The sequence below is a fragment of the Gastrolobium bilobum genome, unplaced genomic scaffold (assembly GCF_033153095.1).
Source record: "Gastrolobium bilobum isolate Gb01-03AN ecotype WA unplaced genomic scaffold, APGP_CSIRO_Gbil_v1 utg1261, whole genome shotgun sequence".
In the NCBI taxonomy this organism is placed as follows: Eukaryota; Viridiplantae; Streptophyta; class Magnoliopsida; order Fabales; family Fabaceae; genus Gastrolobium; species Gastrolobium bilobum.
Window position 1 is genome coordinate 208610 of NW_026897380.1, and position 19020 is coordinate 227629.

Here is a 19020-nt window from a genome sequence, read left to right on the forward strand (position 1 = left end):
AATTCTTGCGGAATAGGCTGCATCGACTATGGAACCTCGAAGGAGTGTATAAGGTTTTGGATCTGGAAAACAACCATTACATGGTTGAATTTGAGAAATCACAGGATTATTTCTTTGTCCAGCAACAAGGCCCATGGATTGTGGCTGATCACTATCTAATTGTTCAGAGGTGGAGGCCTAATTTTGATCCGTATGATGATCAGGTGAAAAATCTAGCAGTGTGGATCAGAATTCCAGGTGTACCCAGGGAATTCTATTCCCACAAGGACCTTTGGAGGATGGGAAACATGGTGGGGAAGACGTTGAGGATTGATGAAAGTTCTCTAAGAATCAGTGGTCAAGGCCATCTGGAAGAAATCACAGATAGGGGAAGGTTTGCCCGAATTTGTGTGAAAATTGATTTGAGCAAGAGCCTCATCTCGAAGTTTAGGATAGGTCAGAGACAGTTATACATTGGGTATGAAGGTCTCCACATGATTTGCTTCCTGTGTGGAAAGTATGGACACAGGAAGGATCAGTGTCTGATGAATCCAGCAAATTTGAATACAAATGGTGATGATGCTGTCAAGGAGAATCCATGTCAGAACTCAGATCACAACCAATCAGTAGGAATCAGTAAAGGGGAAATTGAGAAAAGCCAAGAAGAAGATGGCTTTGGGAGCTGGATGACTGTCCAGAAAAGGAATAATAAGAGGCAATTGCAGTTCCAGAAGCAGAAGGAGATCTTTGCGAATAAAGAGAAATCTGGTATAGATAGTAGCAGTAAATCTCCTAAGATTCTTGCTACTGGTTCAAGATTTGGGCCACTAGAAGGAAAAGGAAGTGGAGGCTACTGTAGGGGAGGGAGTTAAACTCCCAGTTTTGGGTGTTAGTGGTATCAAGGCTGAAGGTGTTATTAACCAGAAGAAAAACCATAATGGGAGAAAAAAGAAGAACAACTCTGAAAACAGTTCTTCGAAACAGTTGCTAGGAGCAGAAGCAAGAACATTGGGGAAGAATATTTTAAATTCTCATCAGCAGAAGGTTTCCAGGGGGAGCAGTCAAAGCATCACTCGAAGGGAAGCCATCCTTGTAGACAGGGGTAGGAATAAGGGGAGCTCTCAGGGAGAACTTCCCATAAGTTCAAAGGCCTCTGGGAGTTTGGCTTCGAATTATCCTGCAGGGAGTGAGGTAGTGATCCAGCTGTCTTCTCCTAGCTTGAAGGAAGTCCCTCCTGATGAGGTTGGTGATGGCATAGTCCTATGTCATGATGGTAGAGCTGCAATGGCCTTGGATGACATCACTAATGCCATTGGCAGCCAGTCAGCAACCAAATTACTGGTTTAGTCTTGAGGTTGGTCTCTGTCCCATTCCTTTTATTTGTCAGTTTTCATGATAGTATGCTCTTGGAATTGTAGAGGGGCAGGGAAAAAAAGATTTTCATCCCTCATTAAGGATTTGGTTTTCCAAAATAAGATTCAAGTTCTAGCTTTGCTAGAAACTAGAATAAGTGGTAAAAAAGCAGAGAATGTAGCTAGGAAGCTTGGTTTTGATAGTTTTTTCATTAGAGATGTTGTTGGCTTTTCGGGAGGAATTTGGATTCTATGGAATAAAATGTGTACGGATGTGAAGATTATTGAGGAGGATCACCAGTTTGTTCATACTAGCCTGCGGTGGAATATTTCTGGAGTTGAAGAGAAGTTCACTTTTATCTATGGCAGCCCCAGGAGATCTGATAGAATGGAGTTATGGAATGGTTTGAGGAGTATAGCTGCTAGGGGTTTTGAAAAATGGGCTGTCATAGGTGACTTTAATGCCTATATTGAAGAAGGTGATAAGCAAGGTGGCTCTGCTGTTGGGTGGGGCAGCATACAAGATTTTGAGAATTGTCTAAGTGATTGTGGTCTATCGGATCTAGGCTTCTCAGGACCCAAATTCACTTGGAAAATGGGAAATTTGTAAGAAAGAATTGATAGGCTGGTGGTGAATGATGATTGGTTTCTGGAGTTCCCCAACAGATCCTCAGTTCATGCCCATTTCCATGGGTCTGATCATAGACCTATTATTGTAAAGGATGGTAGTGGAAACCTCTGTTTGGGAGGAATTAAACCTTTTAGGTTTTTAGCTGCCTGGTTAACCAATGAGAGTTTTAGTGGAGTTGTTAACAAGTGCTGGATTGGGAACAAAAGCTGGATTCCAGCTAAGAACGAGTTCCAAAAGGAAGCTGCTGCTTGGCATCAGCATGTTTTCAAGGAAGGTCAGAGAAGGAAATTTCAGATCCAGAGGAGGTTAAAAGGAGTTGAAATCCAACTTAATGAGGGGCCGAATGAGTCCCTAGAAAGACTACACAGGGAGCTATGGCATGATCTAAATGAAATCTACATCCAGGAAGAGATTACCTGGTTCCAGAAATCTAGAAGCAATTGGCTCGAGTTTGGTGACAGGAATTCTAGTTTCTTCCACACTGCAACAGTTGCTAGAACTAGGAGAAACAAGGTCATAGCTCTAAAAGATGAGAGGGGAGATTGGGTTCAGGACCAAGAAGCTCTCAAAGATATGATTGTTGGTTTCTTTAAGAAGCTTTATGAAGGAGAAGACCACTGTACCCAGAAGCTAAATTCAGTGAATCTGTTTCCAGCTCTTGATGATCAGATTTGGAGTAATATTGGGAAGATTCCTGCAGTGGAGGAAATTAGAAGAACCATTACCAAGATGCAGCCTTACAAGGCACCTGGTGCTGATGGTCTCCATGCGATTTTCTTTCAGTCACAGTGGGATAAGGTGGGCAGATCTGTCACTAATTTTATTCTTGATGTGTTCAATGATCCAGTGAAGGTGTTAGGTGTAAATCAGACTTTAGTTTGCAAGTTCCTAAAGTTGAGAGCCCTGAAGTTATAAGCCAATTTAGACCCATCAGTTTTTGTGATGTGATATACAAAGTCATCACTAAGATTATTACTGCTCGGCTTAAAGATCACTTGAGCTCCCTTATCATGCCAAATCAATGCAGTTTTGTGAAGGGCAGACATGCGTCTGATAATATCATCATTAGCCAGGAAATCTTTCACACTATGAGAACTAAGAAAGGTAGGAAGGGTTGGATGGCTATAAAGGTAGACTTAGAGAAAGCCTATGATAGAGTCAATTGGTCTTTTTTGGAGGAGACTTTACTTTTGACTTGTATGCCCAAGAAGCTTGTAGTTCTCATTATGACTTGTGTGTCTTCTTCTGCTATGAACATCTTATGGAATGGGAAGCAAACCGAATATTTCTCCCCCACAAGAGGCATCAGACAAGGAGACCCCCTCTCTCCCTATCTGTTTGTGCTATGTATTGAGAGGTTGGGGCATTTAATCAGCTCAGCAGTAGAGAGGAAAGACTGGCATCCGATTAAGATGGGAAGGAATGGGCCTCCTATTTCCCATTTATTTTTTGCGGATGATCTCTTAATTTTCTCAGAAGCTAGTGGAGATCAAGCTAGTCTAATTGGGAGTATTCTGAATCAATTTTGCTGTGCCTCTGGTCATAAAATTAGTAACAGTAAAACCAGATGTTTCTTTTCTAAGAATGTGAACCACATTAGAAGAAGGGAGCTAAGTCAATCCCTGAATTTTGCTGTGTCTACTGATCTAGGTAAGTATCTTGGAATCCCTATTCTTCATAAAATGGTGAATAAGAATACTTTCAGATTTATTTTGGATAGAACAAATAGGAAGCTGAATGCTTGGAAGGAAAAATGCCTATCCCTGGCTGATAGGTTGGTCCTGACAAAATCTGTTCTGTCAGCTCTTCCTACCTATGCAATGCAGACTTCGTTGATACCAATAGCCACTTGTGAGGCTGTGGAGCAGAAAATGAGAAGCTTCATTTGGGGATCAAATAAAGAGAAGAGGAAGATCCATGCTTCTCCTTGGAGTGTGGTATGTAAATCTAAAAAGAATGGGGGATTAGGAGTTAGGAACTTGAGACTAGCTAACAAAGCCTGTCTGATGAAGATTGGGCATGGCCTAATGACTCATAGAGAAGACTTGTGGGTTCAAGTTTTGAAAAACAAGTATAAAGTTAAGGATGGGCTTCTGCCTAATATTCCTAAACAGTCCTTTTGTTCAAACCTTTGGCTGGTTATTTCTAAGATTTGGCAAAAGGTTTATGAAGGCTCGAATATGATGGTGGGGAATGGTCTGGGAACTACTTTCTGGTGTGATAAATGACTACCTATTGGCCCACTCTTGAATCATTCAGTCCAGGAGATTCCTATAGAGTTGAAGGATTTAACCTTAGCTGACATGGTTGATGCTGATGGAGGCTGGAAGTGGCAGGTCTTTAATCAGTATATTACCCAAGAGGCCCTGGATCTGATAGTTGGGGTCTACCCTCCAAGCTCAGGGGATGATGAGGATAAAATAATCTGGGAGGACTCTCAGGATGGCAGCTTTTCCATCAAATCTGCCTTCAACTTGCTATGCAGGGAGGAAGCCAATTCTTTGGAGTTTGACTGGAACTCAGTTTGGGAGTGGGGTGGTCCCCCTCGAGCAAAGACTTTTCTGTGGCTCTTGCTTGGGGAAAATCTTCTAACAAACTCAAGAAGAGTTCATAGACACTTGGCAATTTCAAACCTATGCCCCAGGTGCCTCCTTGATCCTGAAGAGTGCATCCATGTTATGAGGGATTGTAGGTGGTCAGAAAAGATATGGAAATCTCTAGTTAAGCTAGAGAAGTGGACGGAGTTTTTTGCTCCTCATACTCAGGATTGGTTGTATACCAATCTTGATCCCAAGAATTGTCTGCTGGGAGGAGTAAAAGGGAACATCCTTTTTGGCATTGTTTGCTGGTTTATCTGGAAAGAAAGGAATAATTTTATTTTTGAAGGTGTGATACCTAGTGAGGGAAGCACTGCCAGGCAGGCTTGTACTTATTTCAAAAAAATTTTGGATGCTAACTCTTTATATAACAGATCTGGTCTGCTGAATAGAAGGAGAGAGGAAATTCTGGTGTAGTGGTCACCTCCTCCTATGGGCTGGGTTAAAGTTAACACAGATGGATCCTCAAAGAATGGTAATATGCAGGGAGGCTGTGGTGGATGTTTGAGGAATGATTCTGGTCTCTGGCTGAAGGGATTTGCGAAAAGACTGGGAGTGTGAAACTCGACTAAAGCTGAAATCTGGGGAGTGCTTCTAGGCCTGCAGATGGCATGGGATCTTGGTCATAGGAAAGTTATTATCGAAGTTGATTCTCAATCTGTTCTAGATCTAATCATTGAGGGAGTTGCTAGTAATCATCCTCTAGCGGGTTTAATTAGAAGAATTGGCCTAATTAGAAGCTGGGACTGGCAAGTGGATTTTAAGCATGTCTATAGAGAGGGAAACGGGATAGCTGATTGGCTCTCCAATTATGCCTGCTCACTTGATTGGGATGTACTGTTTTTAGATAACCCGCCTGTAGGGTGTGCTGAATTAGTAGATAGAGATTTTAGAGGTGTAGCTTGGCCTAGATTGGTCAGGGTCCTGTAGTTTTTGCTTTGTTTTTAATTTCCTTTGTTATACAAAAAAAGAAAACATTCTTGCGCAGTCTTTGACATTCTAGCCTAGGTATCAATTATCTTACGTTTTCTTTTTAGTATAATTTTTATTCAAAAAGATTAATACAAAATATTATCTAATAATATAAAATTTCTTCGAGAAAAAAGAGCCTTCTGTTTCGTATAGTTCACGGCTCGCGATCAATTTGTCATTATTATGATTTAAAGAGAACAACACACAAGATACAAGGATGCTAATTGGTTCGAATCACAATCGAGCTATGCTAGTATGAAATCAACAAATATATTAGATACCAATCTTACTAGGTTTTAATTAAGAAGATTAATTAATCATAATAACCATGAAGATCGATGCAATTAATTAGGAGGAAAATACTCTAATCTTCGTTTAATTATAAACTAAAGTATAAATTTGATGTAGTCCCTATACTAATTTTATCTTTTTTTTGACATTGTGAAATACTTCGCATGTGTACAATATTAAATTTTACAACCAAATATTGAGAGTTCAATTGGCGGAATTGAGCAGGTGATGGTGAAAACATATATTCATTCTTCTTCAGTATCGTATTTGGGAGGGGTTTAAAGTTTTAATCTCAAAATTTATCCTGAATCAAACTAGTTGCGAAACGATGAAATTATTGAAATATCTCAAAAATATATATTAAATTTTACACCAGTACACTCTATTTTGTCGTTTTGTGTGTACTCATTAGCATATTTACTGGAACATTGACCCTATTGTCCCTTTTTTTTAATATAATATATCTTAATATATGCCACAGAATCAAATTTTTTTTCTACCACTTCCCCAACGGTTAGAAACCAAAGTAGTTGACTACCTTAGCGACTTTGGGTTGCATGTCCAACCATTTGAAAAGTGACACATGTCTCATCCATAATAATTGACTATCTCAACGACTATAGTGTCGTGACAGTTTGAATTTTTTTTTGACTCCATAGTATTCTGATATATTATATTAAAAAAGGAGTAGTACGTTCTCATATTTGCTAGCCAGTAATGTTTGTGTATTTACATTTAATTTAATTATGTTATTATATGTGTAGGGAGGTCACTATTTTCGCCCTTTTTCGCAAGCTAGATATGGTATATATCTGCATACATGAAAAATATCTAGTCGGCCTACTGAGAGTGGATGCTAAAAGTTGTCTGCCAGTAACCCCACAAGATTCTGAAAATCTTGTGCAGCTGGGACATGATTCAGTACTTTTTGTCAACGGTAATCACACAGCCCACAAGGAAAAAAATATTTAATATGCTCCGGTCGTAGATAGAAAAAAAACAATTTTAACACTTTGACTATGTATTCCCGAGAAATGCAACGTTTCCTTGTTTGAATATGAAAAAAACACCCATTTGAAATCTCATGCGTATTCATTCATATTTTCTTAGGAGGTGTTTCGTAAAGGAAAATTTTTTTTTATCCGAGAATCCTGATTTTTAAGAATATGATAAAAAAATGAGTTTTTTAGGAATGTTAACAAAAAGTTATTTGGTAGACTAAAATATTCTCAGGAATACTATATTAATTTTCTTAATTCTATATTTAGTTGTATTAAATTTTCTCTTTCCATAGAAATCTTAGAATACCATCACTACAAGAAAAGGTGCATTTAGCGGCGGTTGAATTATCATTTTGCGACGGTTATAACCGTCGCAAAAATAGTAGTGCGGCGGTTAACCAACCGTCGCCAAATAAATCGTCGGGAGGGAATCAACGACGGTCAAAATGACCCGCTGGAACGACCGTCGAAAACAATATAACGACGGTTACAAAGGCGGTGTAGCCGCCACAGAATGACCATCGAGTGTAGTATATATTATTTTTGGAGGCAGTTTGAAACCGCCTCTGATTAAGTAACAATGTATTGCGCGTCGGTTACAAACTGCCTCTGTATTTACATTTAGAGGCAGTTTGTAACGACCTTTGATTTAGTACCACCATCATTAGCGACGGTTATGAACCACCGCTGTACGTAAATTTGGAAGCGGTTTTTAACAGCCGCTGATTAAGTAATACTGTATTTAAGGTCGGTTACTAACCGCTGATGTATGTACATTTAGATGTGGTTTTTAACAGCCACTGATTAAGTAATACTGTATTTTATGTCGGTTACTAACCGCCGCTGTATTTACATTTAGAATCGGTTTTTAACAGTCGCTGATTAAGTAATACTGTATTATTTCACGTCGGTTACGAACCGCCTTTGAATAATTTGAAACCGGTTTTTAACAGTCTCTGATTAATAATTCAATAATTAATTTAAATATTTTGATAATTTAATTAAAAAATTTATATAATACTTTTTTATGATTTTATTCAATAATTTAAAAAAAATTAATCAATTTTTGAAATACTTGTGTATGAAATATTTCAAAAATCCAATTTTTTAAATTTGAATAATAGTGATTTGTTATTATTTTATTATTGAAATACTTTTTATTTCATAAATATATTTAAATATACAATATTATATTCCATACATAATTTATGAAATATATCTTTAATTTTTTACTAGCAATGAAACCATGATCACATGTCGTCCAAGTATAATTAAAATTATTAACAAAAAAGGATCATTCATAAAAATTTCATTTATGATAATGTGTTTTTTTTTTTGTTAAACCATTTATCGATCATAATGTTCAAAAACATCAAACTTGATATTTTGTAATATCATCTAAACAGAAAGTTTAGATTCCAAAAAAGTGTAACAAAATATCATCTCAAAATATTGTAATCTAAACAAGAAGTAAATATCACAAAAAAGTCCAACAAAATGTATTCCCATAGCTCACAAAATAAAGATCCCAAAATCTCAAAGTACTATAATATCTAAACAGAAATTAAAGATCACAAAAAAACCCAATAAAATGTCAATACAAAGTTTTCAAAATATTTAGAATTTAAATGTCATCCATGAAAGAGTCATCAAAAGGAGTTGCGAATCCTTCATTTTGACCTTGTTGTGTGGATGATATGTTAATATTTGATGAAGACCTTGTGATACAAATGGAGGAATCCAAACATGAAGCCTACAAATCACAAATAAAGACCTCTTAACAGGATATTTGGATTTCTTGTTTGACATCACAAAGACATTGTCCTGCCATACAGTTACATAAACCAGTAAGAAGATTGAAACATGAAAAAAAAAGTAGTTAACATCACAGTGAAGAACAACCCCACCTTTTTGTCAATCAAGGTTGTCACATCATCAGAATCTTCATTTTCCAGGGAGAACACATATTGCAACTGAAATGATCTTGTGACACTAAAAATAATCATTCAAAAAGAAAAAAAGTTATCAATGAATATAAGTTCCATCCAATTATGCATTGTAAGTTGAAATCGAGAAACTACATCAGGCAACATATGACCATACTTTCCCTCATGTGTATCATTTCTCTTTGCTTTCTCATGTGTAATTTTAGCTACAGTCTCCAATACAGCCTGCAAAAGAAGACCAGATAGTTAACACTCATCTATACAAGATGAAAAAAAAGGCAAGTACGAATATGTCATAATATATTCAGTATATCTTATTAGACTATTTTAACCTATATTTGGAGTATCTACGAAGATATTTAAAATATAGCAGGGAATCAATTAGTCATCTAATTGAGGAAGCAATCTTGGGGGTTGTTTCCTAATTTAATTTATAATTCCTTATTTTTTCATTATTTAATTAAGGTTAGTAGTCTTACTGCATAATTTGTATTAGAACACCAATGCTTATACTAGTAGTACTATACTTTTTATTTGCTTTTCTCTCTCTTCCTTCTTCCCTACCAAATCAATATAGTGAGTTATTTTCAAATCATATTATCAACAGAACCAAAGTAATGCTAGAAATTGCTACTCAAATGAAAGCAAGTTACCTGCAACTATAATAAAGATGTTTAAAAATATACTTCAAGCGGTACTTTCATATAGAAATAACTTTTACGTGTTCAAATTTCTTCTTTGCCTTTCATTTTCTATTACTATTAATTAATCTAACTTGCACGCATATTAAAGTTGAAAATTTATACTATAGGCATATCACATAACAATTAATGAATTAGGCTCAACAGACCTGCTATTTTTAGTTAAAAATGAAGCTGAATTAATCAAGATATATATTTATGATCATCCCTTTAGTACATCTTATTGTCAAATAATGCAGACATTCACATGCAACAAATGCTCACGAGACTAAGAAGGCTACCTATGAGAAGAGCATAAAACTTTGGCAAATGCAGCAAACTTGAAGTTAACACAAACGGAACGGCAACGAGGAACACAAGCAAAGCACCTAAAAGAAATTATTTAATTTAAATTTATTTCTATGATATTATAACAATATTAGATAAAAAAAATTGATTTATATTTATTTTCATGATAAAAATATAAGACATGAGATTCAAATCCCTATCATGTAATGAATTAAATTCAAAATAAGGTCCAAATATTTTTTTTACAATAAAATATTTATTTTTATTGTGAATCAAAAGGGATATATTTAAATAAATGAATTTTCTATATATATAAGACCATAAGGGATCTTAGTCATACATTTTTATAACCACAATGGGTATATATGGTACTTTGAAACTACAACAAGTTAAATCACCACCACCACAACTACCACCGCTGCCGCCACCACCATTATTATCGTCATCGTCACCACCACCATCACCACTACCACTATCATCGCGACCACTGCCATCACCGCTATTGCCACCTTCGCCACCACTACCACCGCCACCACCACAACCACTGCTACCATCACCACCATTGTCACCAACAACCACTACCATTACTGCAGTCACTACCGTCACCGCTGCTGTTGCCACCAACCATCACCACCATCGTCACAGCTACTACCGTCACTACCACCATCATCGCCACCATTACACCACCATCGCCACTATCATAACAACACCATCGCCACTGCTACCACCACTGTCACCTACCACTACCACCACTGCCGCAACCACTACCACCACCAAGATGTCATCACAAACACCATTACCTTGCCAGCGCTACACCATTATCGCCACCACCAACCACATATGCCACCATCATTGTCGCAGCTACCGTCACCTCCACCACCACCATCCCCACCACTACCACCACCGCCACGACCATTGCCGTCATAACCACCACCACTATCATCACCACGTCACTGCTACCACCACTACTGTACCACCGCCGAAACACCACCACCATGCCACCAACCACATACGCCACCACCATTATCGCAGCTACCGTCACCTCCACCACAAACATGCCCACCACTACCACCATCACCAAAGCCATTGTCGTCACAACCACCACCATTATGATCATCACCATGTCACTGCTACCACCACTACCGTACTGCCGTCGCAACACCACCACCATGCCACCCCCGCCGCTACCACCACCACAACCACACCATATGGAAAGCAAAATGATAATCCAATTTTTTTTTTATATTTAATAGGAATATTATTTTTTAGTATATTATTTGTTGTGTTATCAAACACATTTTTTTCTCAAAAACTGTTCCAATGCACAGAAATATAAAAGAATTGTTTCTTTTCAGAAACAGTGCTATGGAATAAAATGGTTGTTATGCACACCCTACACCTATCATTGACTCGGTGGAAAAGCTTCATTTAAATTTATACAAAAGTATCTAATAAATATAATTATGAATTTAAAGCCATAATGGTTGTTGTCGTTGAATTCCTCTAATGTATACTATGTTCAAATCCTGCTAAGTGCCGTTATGCGCAAAGAACGTTCGCAAAAAACATATTCATGAAATTGTATATTCTGCAACGTTTGGCAGGGTGTCGTGAAATTATATATTTTGATTCATTTTGGTAACTGTCGTCTGATTTTTTATTCTGCGTCGGTTGTAACCGTCTTTAAATGAAATATCCTGCAGCTGTTCATAACCGTCTCTGATTTTGTATTCTGAGTCGGTTGTAACCGTCTTTAAATGAAATATCCTGCGGCTGATCATAACCGTTTCTGATTTTGTATTTAGCGTCGGTTTCAACCGACGTTAAATGAAATATTCTACAGCAGTTAATAACCGTCTCTGATTTTGTATTCTGCGTCGGTTGTAACCGTCTTTAAATGAAATATTTTGCGGCTGATCATAACCGTTTCTGATTTTGTATTTGGCGTCGGTTCCAACCATCGTTAAATGAAATATTCTGCGGCAGTTAATAACCGTCTCTGATTTTGTATTCTGAGGCGGTTGTAACCGTCGTTAAGTGAGATATCCTGCGGCTGTTTATAACCGTCCCTGATTTTGTATTCTGCGTCGCTTGTAACCGTCGTAAAATTAAATATTCTGCGGCTGTTCCGAACCGTCGCTAATTGCCGTCGTGGAATTGTGATATTCAACTAGGTTTCATTGGAGCGTCGAAGTAACCGTCGTTGTAACTTATTCTGCGACGGTTGGCATCTAACCGTCGCAGAATGTCCGTCGCAAAATACATATTTTCTTGTAGTGCATCCCCTGGATAGTATTTTCTTTATAGTATTTTCAAAAAAAGTTACACATAAAATAAAATCTCGAGAAAATCATATTCCCAAAAAAATTTTAAAAATCTTGTCCCGAACGTGGGTGAATATGATTACCACTTTCAGTTTTTCGAAAATTCTAAAAAATACCTTGTACCAAACGGCGCTTAACTTATCCTTTCACCGTAACTTAATTTACTCATAACGTATGGAATGTCACACATTAACTATCGCACTTAATGTTTTTATATAAATAGGCCATGCTATCCATTCGAAGCTTACAACTTAGGCCATATGATATCTAATATATTCAGTAAAATAAAATATATTTAAGCCTCAAAAAGTTTATTTATAAAATTGGTCACAAGTAAATTTTTATAAAGCATGTCCTATAAGATTACAGGTTGGTCAATATAATATCATATTATTTATTTTAAATATAATAAAAAATTATTATTTAGACAATTTAAATAATAAAATAAGGGTTAAGAACGTAAGTTATATCTTAATCTTGATCATTGATACCACTTGAATTTAATGTTTCTAATTTTTTAGTTATGTGAATCAATGGCAATACATGTGAATCAATGCCAATAGATGAATGTAATACTTTGTATCTTGTATTGATGTAAGAATAACTTGTCTCATAAAATACTATTATTCTAATTTTTTATATTATTTTTTGATACGGTCTCATAGTCCTAAGTTTAAAAAGACAAATAGGCTTTGATAAGGTCTTTTAATTTTTAAATATAGATAAGACTAAATCTATAATTTAGACTACATAAGTTATTAAGGAAGGTCAAACTCAAAATATTTTAGGGAAATAGATGTATCATGTTGTAAGAAATTGGTTGTGTCATGTTATCGACACAACCAATGTGGATCCCACCACTTTCTTTTCTTTTTTATTTTAAAAGTGGTGGGGTCCACATTGATTGTGTCTATAGCATGACACAACCAATTTTTTACAACATGACATATCTATTTTTCAATATTTTATATAGTCACAATTAACTTTTGTGAAAAAATTTCATTTTATATACCACATAAAGACAACTAGTAACCATCCGTTCAGCTTAATTGATATCTTAGACTTAATAATAATAATAATAATAATAATGATAATAATAATAATTCACTTACAACTGGTGTAAGTAGACTTAACACGAAATTCTCTCCTTTTATTTTTTTATATTAAACGAATATCCAATAGCCTGCCTGCGAAAGCGTTAATGGACAAACAGTAAATAAAAAACAAACAGATAAAGGGAGTAACAGAGAACACCAAAACTTTTAATGTGGATAATCTCTTCAATGTGAAAATAAAAACCACATGACCAAGTCCATAAAACTTTCACTATGAATAATGAGATTACACAAATATTCCCTCTGACACAATAACTAGAGGACTTTACCCTCTAAAAGGATGGATTAGACAAGTGTCTTAAGCAAGTGTTTTCCTCAGAAAAAGGGATAGGAATCCTATTTTACAGTATATTTTTCTTCTTCAGCAATGACAGTAGATTTCTTCTTGAAAGGATCTTTGTTTCTGGCTTTCGTTTTCTCTTGCGTGTTTCTTTTTCTTTGTGTTTGCCTCTATTTTCTCACTCTGAGCAGTTGCGGCTAAGCATCTAAGCATATTTTCTATATAAGATATTAGGGCTAGATCCATCATGGGTCATGGACCCAACACTTACCTAATTGCTACGTAGAATAATCTAAACCATACTTTCGATTATAAGTTGATATGCATGACACAACATGAATTTCACATGAACATGAATATACTCAACACGAACACGATATGAATTTGAAAACGGGTTAAAACCTTTGTCATGAATACGACCTCCTTATTTTGTAGCTTGACACAACAAGAATAACCCATTAATCTCAAAGTCTGTACACGTTGACATAACATGACATGACACAAATAACCTACCAATATTTAAGAGTATATCTTATTATGTTGGTTGACATGACACGATATGAAACAAATAGCATAAAAAGATTAATGCGAGTCAATTTTGTGTTTGCGGATTGACATGCGACACGACATGAATTTTTTCGTGTCAATTTTTGCCAACATAAAGACAACACAAATTTAAAAATGAATCAACCTAAATACGAATGTTCAGTATCATGTTCATGTTATGTTAGCGGGTTGCGTAAAAAATTACCTTCCCTAATTATAATATATTTAATCCACCAATCAATATGAGCTTTCAAAGACAGAGAGGGGATATGATACTACAAATGCCATCATATTGGCTCTAAATTGCAGTCAAATACATCAATTGGCATGAATTTTGGGACACACGCCATAGAACTGGGATCGCCTAGGAGAATGGAACATTTTGGAGATGAGAACTATTACGCCATAGCCCTGTCTTTGTTGGCACGAGGATTAGTGTGCTTCCTTTGCAGCATATATTGAATCCCAGTACTTACCCTCTTTCCCGGCTCGTCAATTGCAGTATAATGATCATTTCCTGATTCTTCTATTCTGATCACATGATTTATAGTTTATTTTGGATTAATGAATATTGGTTTGTGTTAGTGTAAGCCACTAGATCTGATAAAAATTGATGGTGAGAACTGAGTGTAAATTTTTTAACTTACCCATGGTGAATGGATTTTGTGTGTAGTCATGTGCCTTGGCTGAAGCATGGCCATATATATATATTGTATACATTTTATGAAATTTACCATCCCATTAATTTAAAAATCGCCAAAAATACTTTAATGACATAGAAGATTATCAATAATTTGAATTGTTAATGTTATTATTATCAAATAATGATATAACTGAATGCGGTAATACTGAATTATGAAAATCAACCTAAAGTTTAACTTCACATCCAAATCAAACACTAATTAAGCTGAATTAATTGGCTTGGTCTCAATAAATTATACATACTATTTATTAAATTATAACAAAATTTAATTTAAAAAATTCTAATTTTATAAAGTAATTACATTTTACAATTATAAAAACTAAATATTTGAACTGAGCTCGATTCAAATCGAACTTTATATTAGCTCGGCTTGAAGCCCGAGAGTGGAATCCACTCCTACAACTGTTCAAACACTTAACGCCAAATATTTCTTGAGACAATTATATTAAGAGTTAAAGCGAAAAATATTTATGCTTTTAAATGACACAACTTATATTCTTTTACTCTCACAAAAAAATGGGACCTACACCTTTATTTTTTTTTGTCAACTCTCTTTCCTCCTTTATCTATCTCTTTCTCCCTCTTAAAATGACACAACTTTACATCCTTTAAAATGACACACACTTTACCCAAGGTTAAATGATATAAAATATTACACTAAAAAAATGTGTTGTGAAATAATAAAGTTTATCATAGTAACAGAAAATTAATAATAATAATAATAACAACAACCAGACATTAATCAAGTTTCAATTGGACCTGATAGTTTAAAGTTTTTAAAATTACTTTAGATAATTTTATTTAATGTTCATCAAAATACACTCATGAAAGTGTGTGAGATCTATTTTTTTCTCATCACATAAATCCACATGGACCTGTAGTTTATTGAATATTATAATAAATTATCTAAAATAACTTTAAAAATTTTAAACCCGTATATAATTGGCCCATATACGGGCCCAAATACAAATATATGTTTGGCGGAAAAGAATTTGATTCACAAGATTATTCCTGTGACAAAATTATTGGTTTGAGATGTGTGACTACATTATCTTTGTCATGTGTGGCTATCATCAAATTCTATCTCTTCCATCGATTCTAGTTTCAACTAGCTAGGGTTAATCAGTAGTAGATATGCAGAATCCAGTGCTGTGGCACTGTGCAGTAATAAAAAAAAAAAAAAAAAAAAGTCTGCAAATATGGTTTTTGTCATAAGTATGGGGTCAGCGCAGTAGCATTCCACACACTCCTGAAACCGTTTGTCTTTTCGATTTGTCGGCTTTAGATGTCTTGAAGTCACGTGAATGTCTTATAGTGATAGCTTTTGCTATGTGTTTTTAAGGCTGTAAAAGTTGTAAATGTGTAATCTCTATCGCCTTTAAATGAGTCTTACTATGTCTTGTATGAGTAAGATGCTCAGAACCTTTTTGCCTTCTATTTCTTCTCTTCTCGCCCCCAACCCTTTTATTACCTTTCATTCTCTGCTTCTCTGTCTCTCTTGGCTTTGTTTGTGTGTGTGTGTGTGTGTTTATGTGTATGACTCCATGATACCAACTTATCGTTATTCAGTATCTTCTCCTATGCCTTTAGATCTTAATGAAGATCACACCCACCAACTCTTCAGTATAAACCATCAACCCTCTTCTTCATCTTCTTCTTTGTCATATTCTATACTCTTCAACCTGGATCAAGATCAAGGAGGATCTTACCACGTGGAACCAAAGCACTTACAAACTGATGAAGAGGTGACGCATATTACACACACACACACATATAGATATAGTATAATAAGTAGCAAATCATAATCTTCATTATTTTTTAATTAAGATGTGTATATATATATATATATATATATATATATATATATATATATAAATATATATATATTTTGTTATAATCAAATTGATCATGTTATCTTTAGGCCGAGAAGATTGTTCCTTCAAGAGGATCATGGGATCTTAATGAAAACAGCAGCGACCTCAAGCTGAGTACAGTTTGGAAGAAAGAAGATGGGAGTCATGAAAATCTTCAAGCTGAGGATAGTTCAGTGAAGTGGATGCCTTCAAAGGTGAGAATGATGCAAAGGATGATGGTCTTGGATCAAACTTGTTCTGATATAACAGGTATCTCTAAGAAAAATTATGAAGAGAAAAAGCTACCATTATCACTTCTAGGAACTGATAATAGCGGCAACAATTCTTCAAACCAAAGCAGTAGTATCACTGTTAGGGTTTGCTCTGATTGTCACACCACTAAGACCCCTCTTTGGAGAAGTGGACCAAGAGGTCCCAAGGTACATCTTTTTTCCTTTTTTTTTTTTTTTGTTTGTTTAACCTCTCTATTGATTCATCCATCCCCTAACAAATTTTATTTTTTTCATGATAAATAATTAGCTCTAGGATTTTCATTTATTGTCCCTATAACTAATCAAACTTTACATTAACAACATTAAACTTGATAAAAATTGACACTAAACAATGCAAGTAGAAATTGAACAATTGAAATATTTCATTTAAATTAACTAAACTATGTTGAAAGATTAACCATTAATTTTTGGTGTAATAGTCACTTTGCAATGCCTGTGGGATACGGCAAAGGAAGGCAAGACGTGCCATTGCCGCTGCAAATGGTACAATTTTAGTGGGGGCTGAGAAACCTCATGTGAAGGGAAATAAGTTGCACAACAAAGAGAGGAAGTCCAAAACCGAGAGTGCACCAAAGTTGAAAAAGAAGCGTAAACTTGAAGCCAATGCCAATTCATCTCGAGGTAGAAAGAAGTTCGGTTTTGAGGATTTGACAATAAGCTTGAGTAATAACTTGGCTCTCCAACAAGTTTTCCCTAAGGATGAGAAGGAGGCTGCGATATTGCTTATGGCTTTATCTTATGGTCTACTTCATGGCTTTCCCTCAGATATCTTTACTTAGATTTATGAGATTTTTGTATTCATGGTTAGGATACAGCTTTTTATGACTCGAGATCTCCTAGAGGGTTGTACTCTTGATTCAGACTTTGTCTGTATCCTAATTAACTTGAGTGGTCTTGACTCTTTGAGATACAAAAGTAGTAGTACAAGAAGACTCTTACATTTACTACAAGAAGGCATTCCTAGTTACATAGTTTGAAGTGCTATTGTTACTCTGAATTTGACATTGTTCTTTGTGAGCGTTATTTTTTTTTTGGTAAAAATATATTTCTGGTGAGGGGAGACTATCTCCATTTTAAAATAAGAGCAAATCATTATCTTTAGTTTGGATTTAATGTGAGGTTAGAAATTATTTATCATTGGAAAATGAACTCAGGCATTGTTCTTTGTGAGCGTAGTTTTTTTTGGTAAAATAATATTTAGGGTGAGGGGAGACTATGTCCATTTTAAAATAAGAGCAAATCATTTACCAAAAAAATAAAAATAAAATAAGAGCAAATCATCATCTTTAGTTTTGGATTTAACGTGAGGTTAGAAATTATTTGTCATTGGAAAATGAACCTTAGTTATACTGTAATTACCAGGGATTTGATTTTCTCATGTTGCACGAGAATTCAATTTTCATGTTGTGACTCAACTAGTAGTGAACTTCACATATATTAAAAAAAGAAAAAGAAAAAAAAGTTTTGCACGCAAATCGAAGGATCACAACATGAGAATTGAATTCTCATGCAACATAAGAAAATGTTTTCCCTCTTACCTATAAGTGGTTTTTGGTTATCTTAGTTACAAATAATATGTAAGTTTTGATTTTTTTTTAAAAGATGCAACTTATTCAATTAATACAATAATCTCCTCTTTTTTATTTATTTATCCCCACCAGCTTCAACTATTTAAAAAATGTATTTGGTGAGAATCGAGTGTGTGGTGAAAATCAAGCCATGTTATTTTCTCACTTACTCAACTTGTGTTACCAAAGCTATATCCATTGGATGACATTTCCACCTCTTTTAGTATTAAGTTTTTAATTTTTTTTTGGTATAATAGTTAAAATTGAACACGTAACCTAATACAAACTATCTAAACCCCTCACTATTAGACTAATCCTAGTGGTTTTTTTAGTATTAAGTTAATGCTACTATAACTTGTCTGTTCCTTTATTTTTATATTGGGATAAGATATATGTCTATTTTTTGTTTTTATGTCTACATTACTTACTTATCTCCAACACTTTTTATCAGAATCTTAAGAGAAGAAATAAATAGTGAAAATTAGTTAAAATTCTGATATAATGATATTGGAGATAAATAGGTAAGGTAGGCATAAAAAAAATAGGTAAAACATCCTATATCCCTTTTATATATTACCAT

General features: G+C 35.1%; 1 protein-coding gene across 1 annotated transcript; it reads left to right on the top strand.

Annotated features, from left to right (window-relative positions):
* The first annotated feature begins 16767 nt into the window (after positions 1–16767).
* LOC133306476 (GATA transcription factor 21-like) lies at positions 16768–17705 on the top strand. Its single transcript, XM_061506803.1, has 2 exons — positions 16768–17019; positions 17292–17705. Exons 1-2 carry the CDS (start codon positions 16783–16785, stop codon positions 17649–17651), a joined length of 597 nt encoding a protein of 198 aa, XP_061362787.1. The 5' UTR covers positions 16768–16782; the 3' UTR covers positions 17652–17705.
* The last annotated feature ends 1315 nt before the right edge of the window (positions 17706–19020 follow it).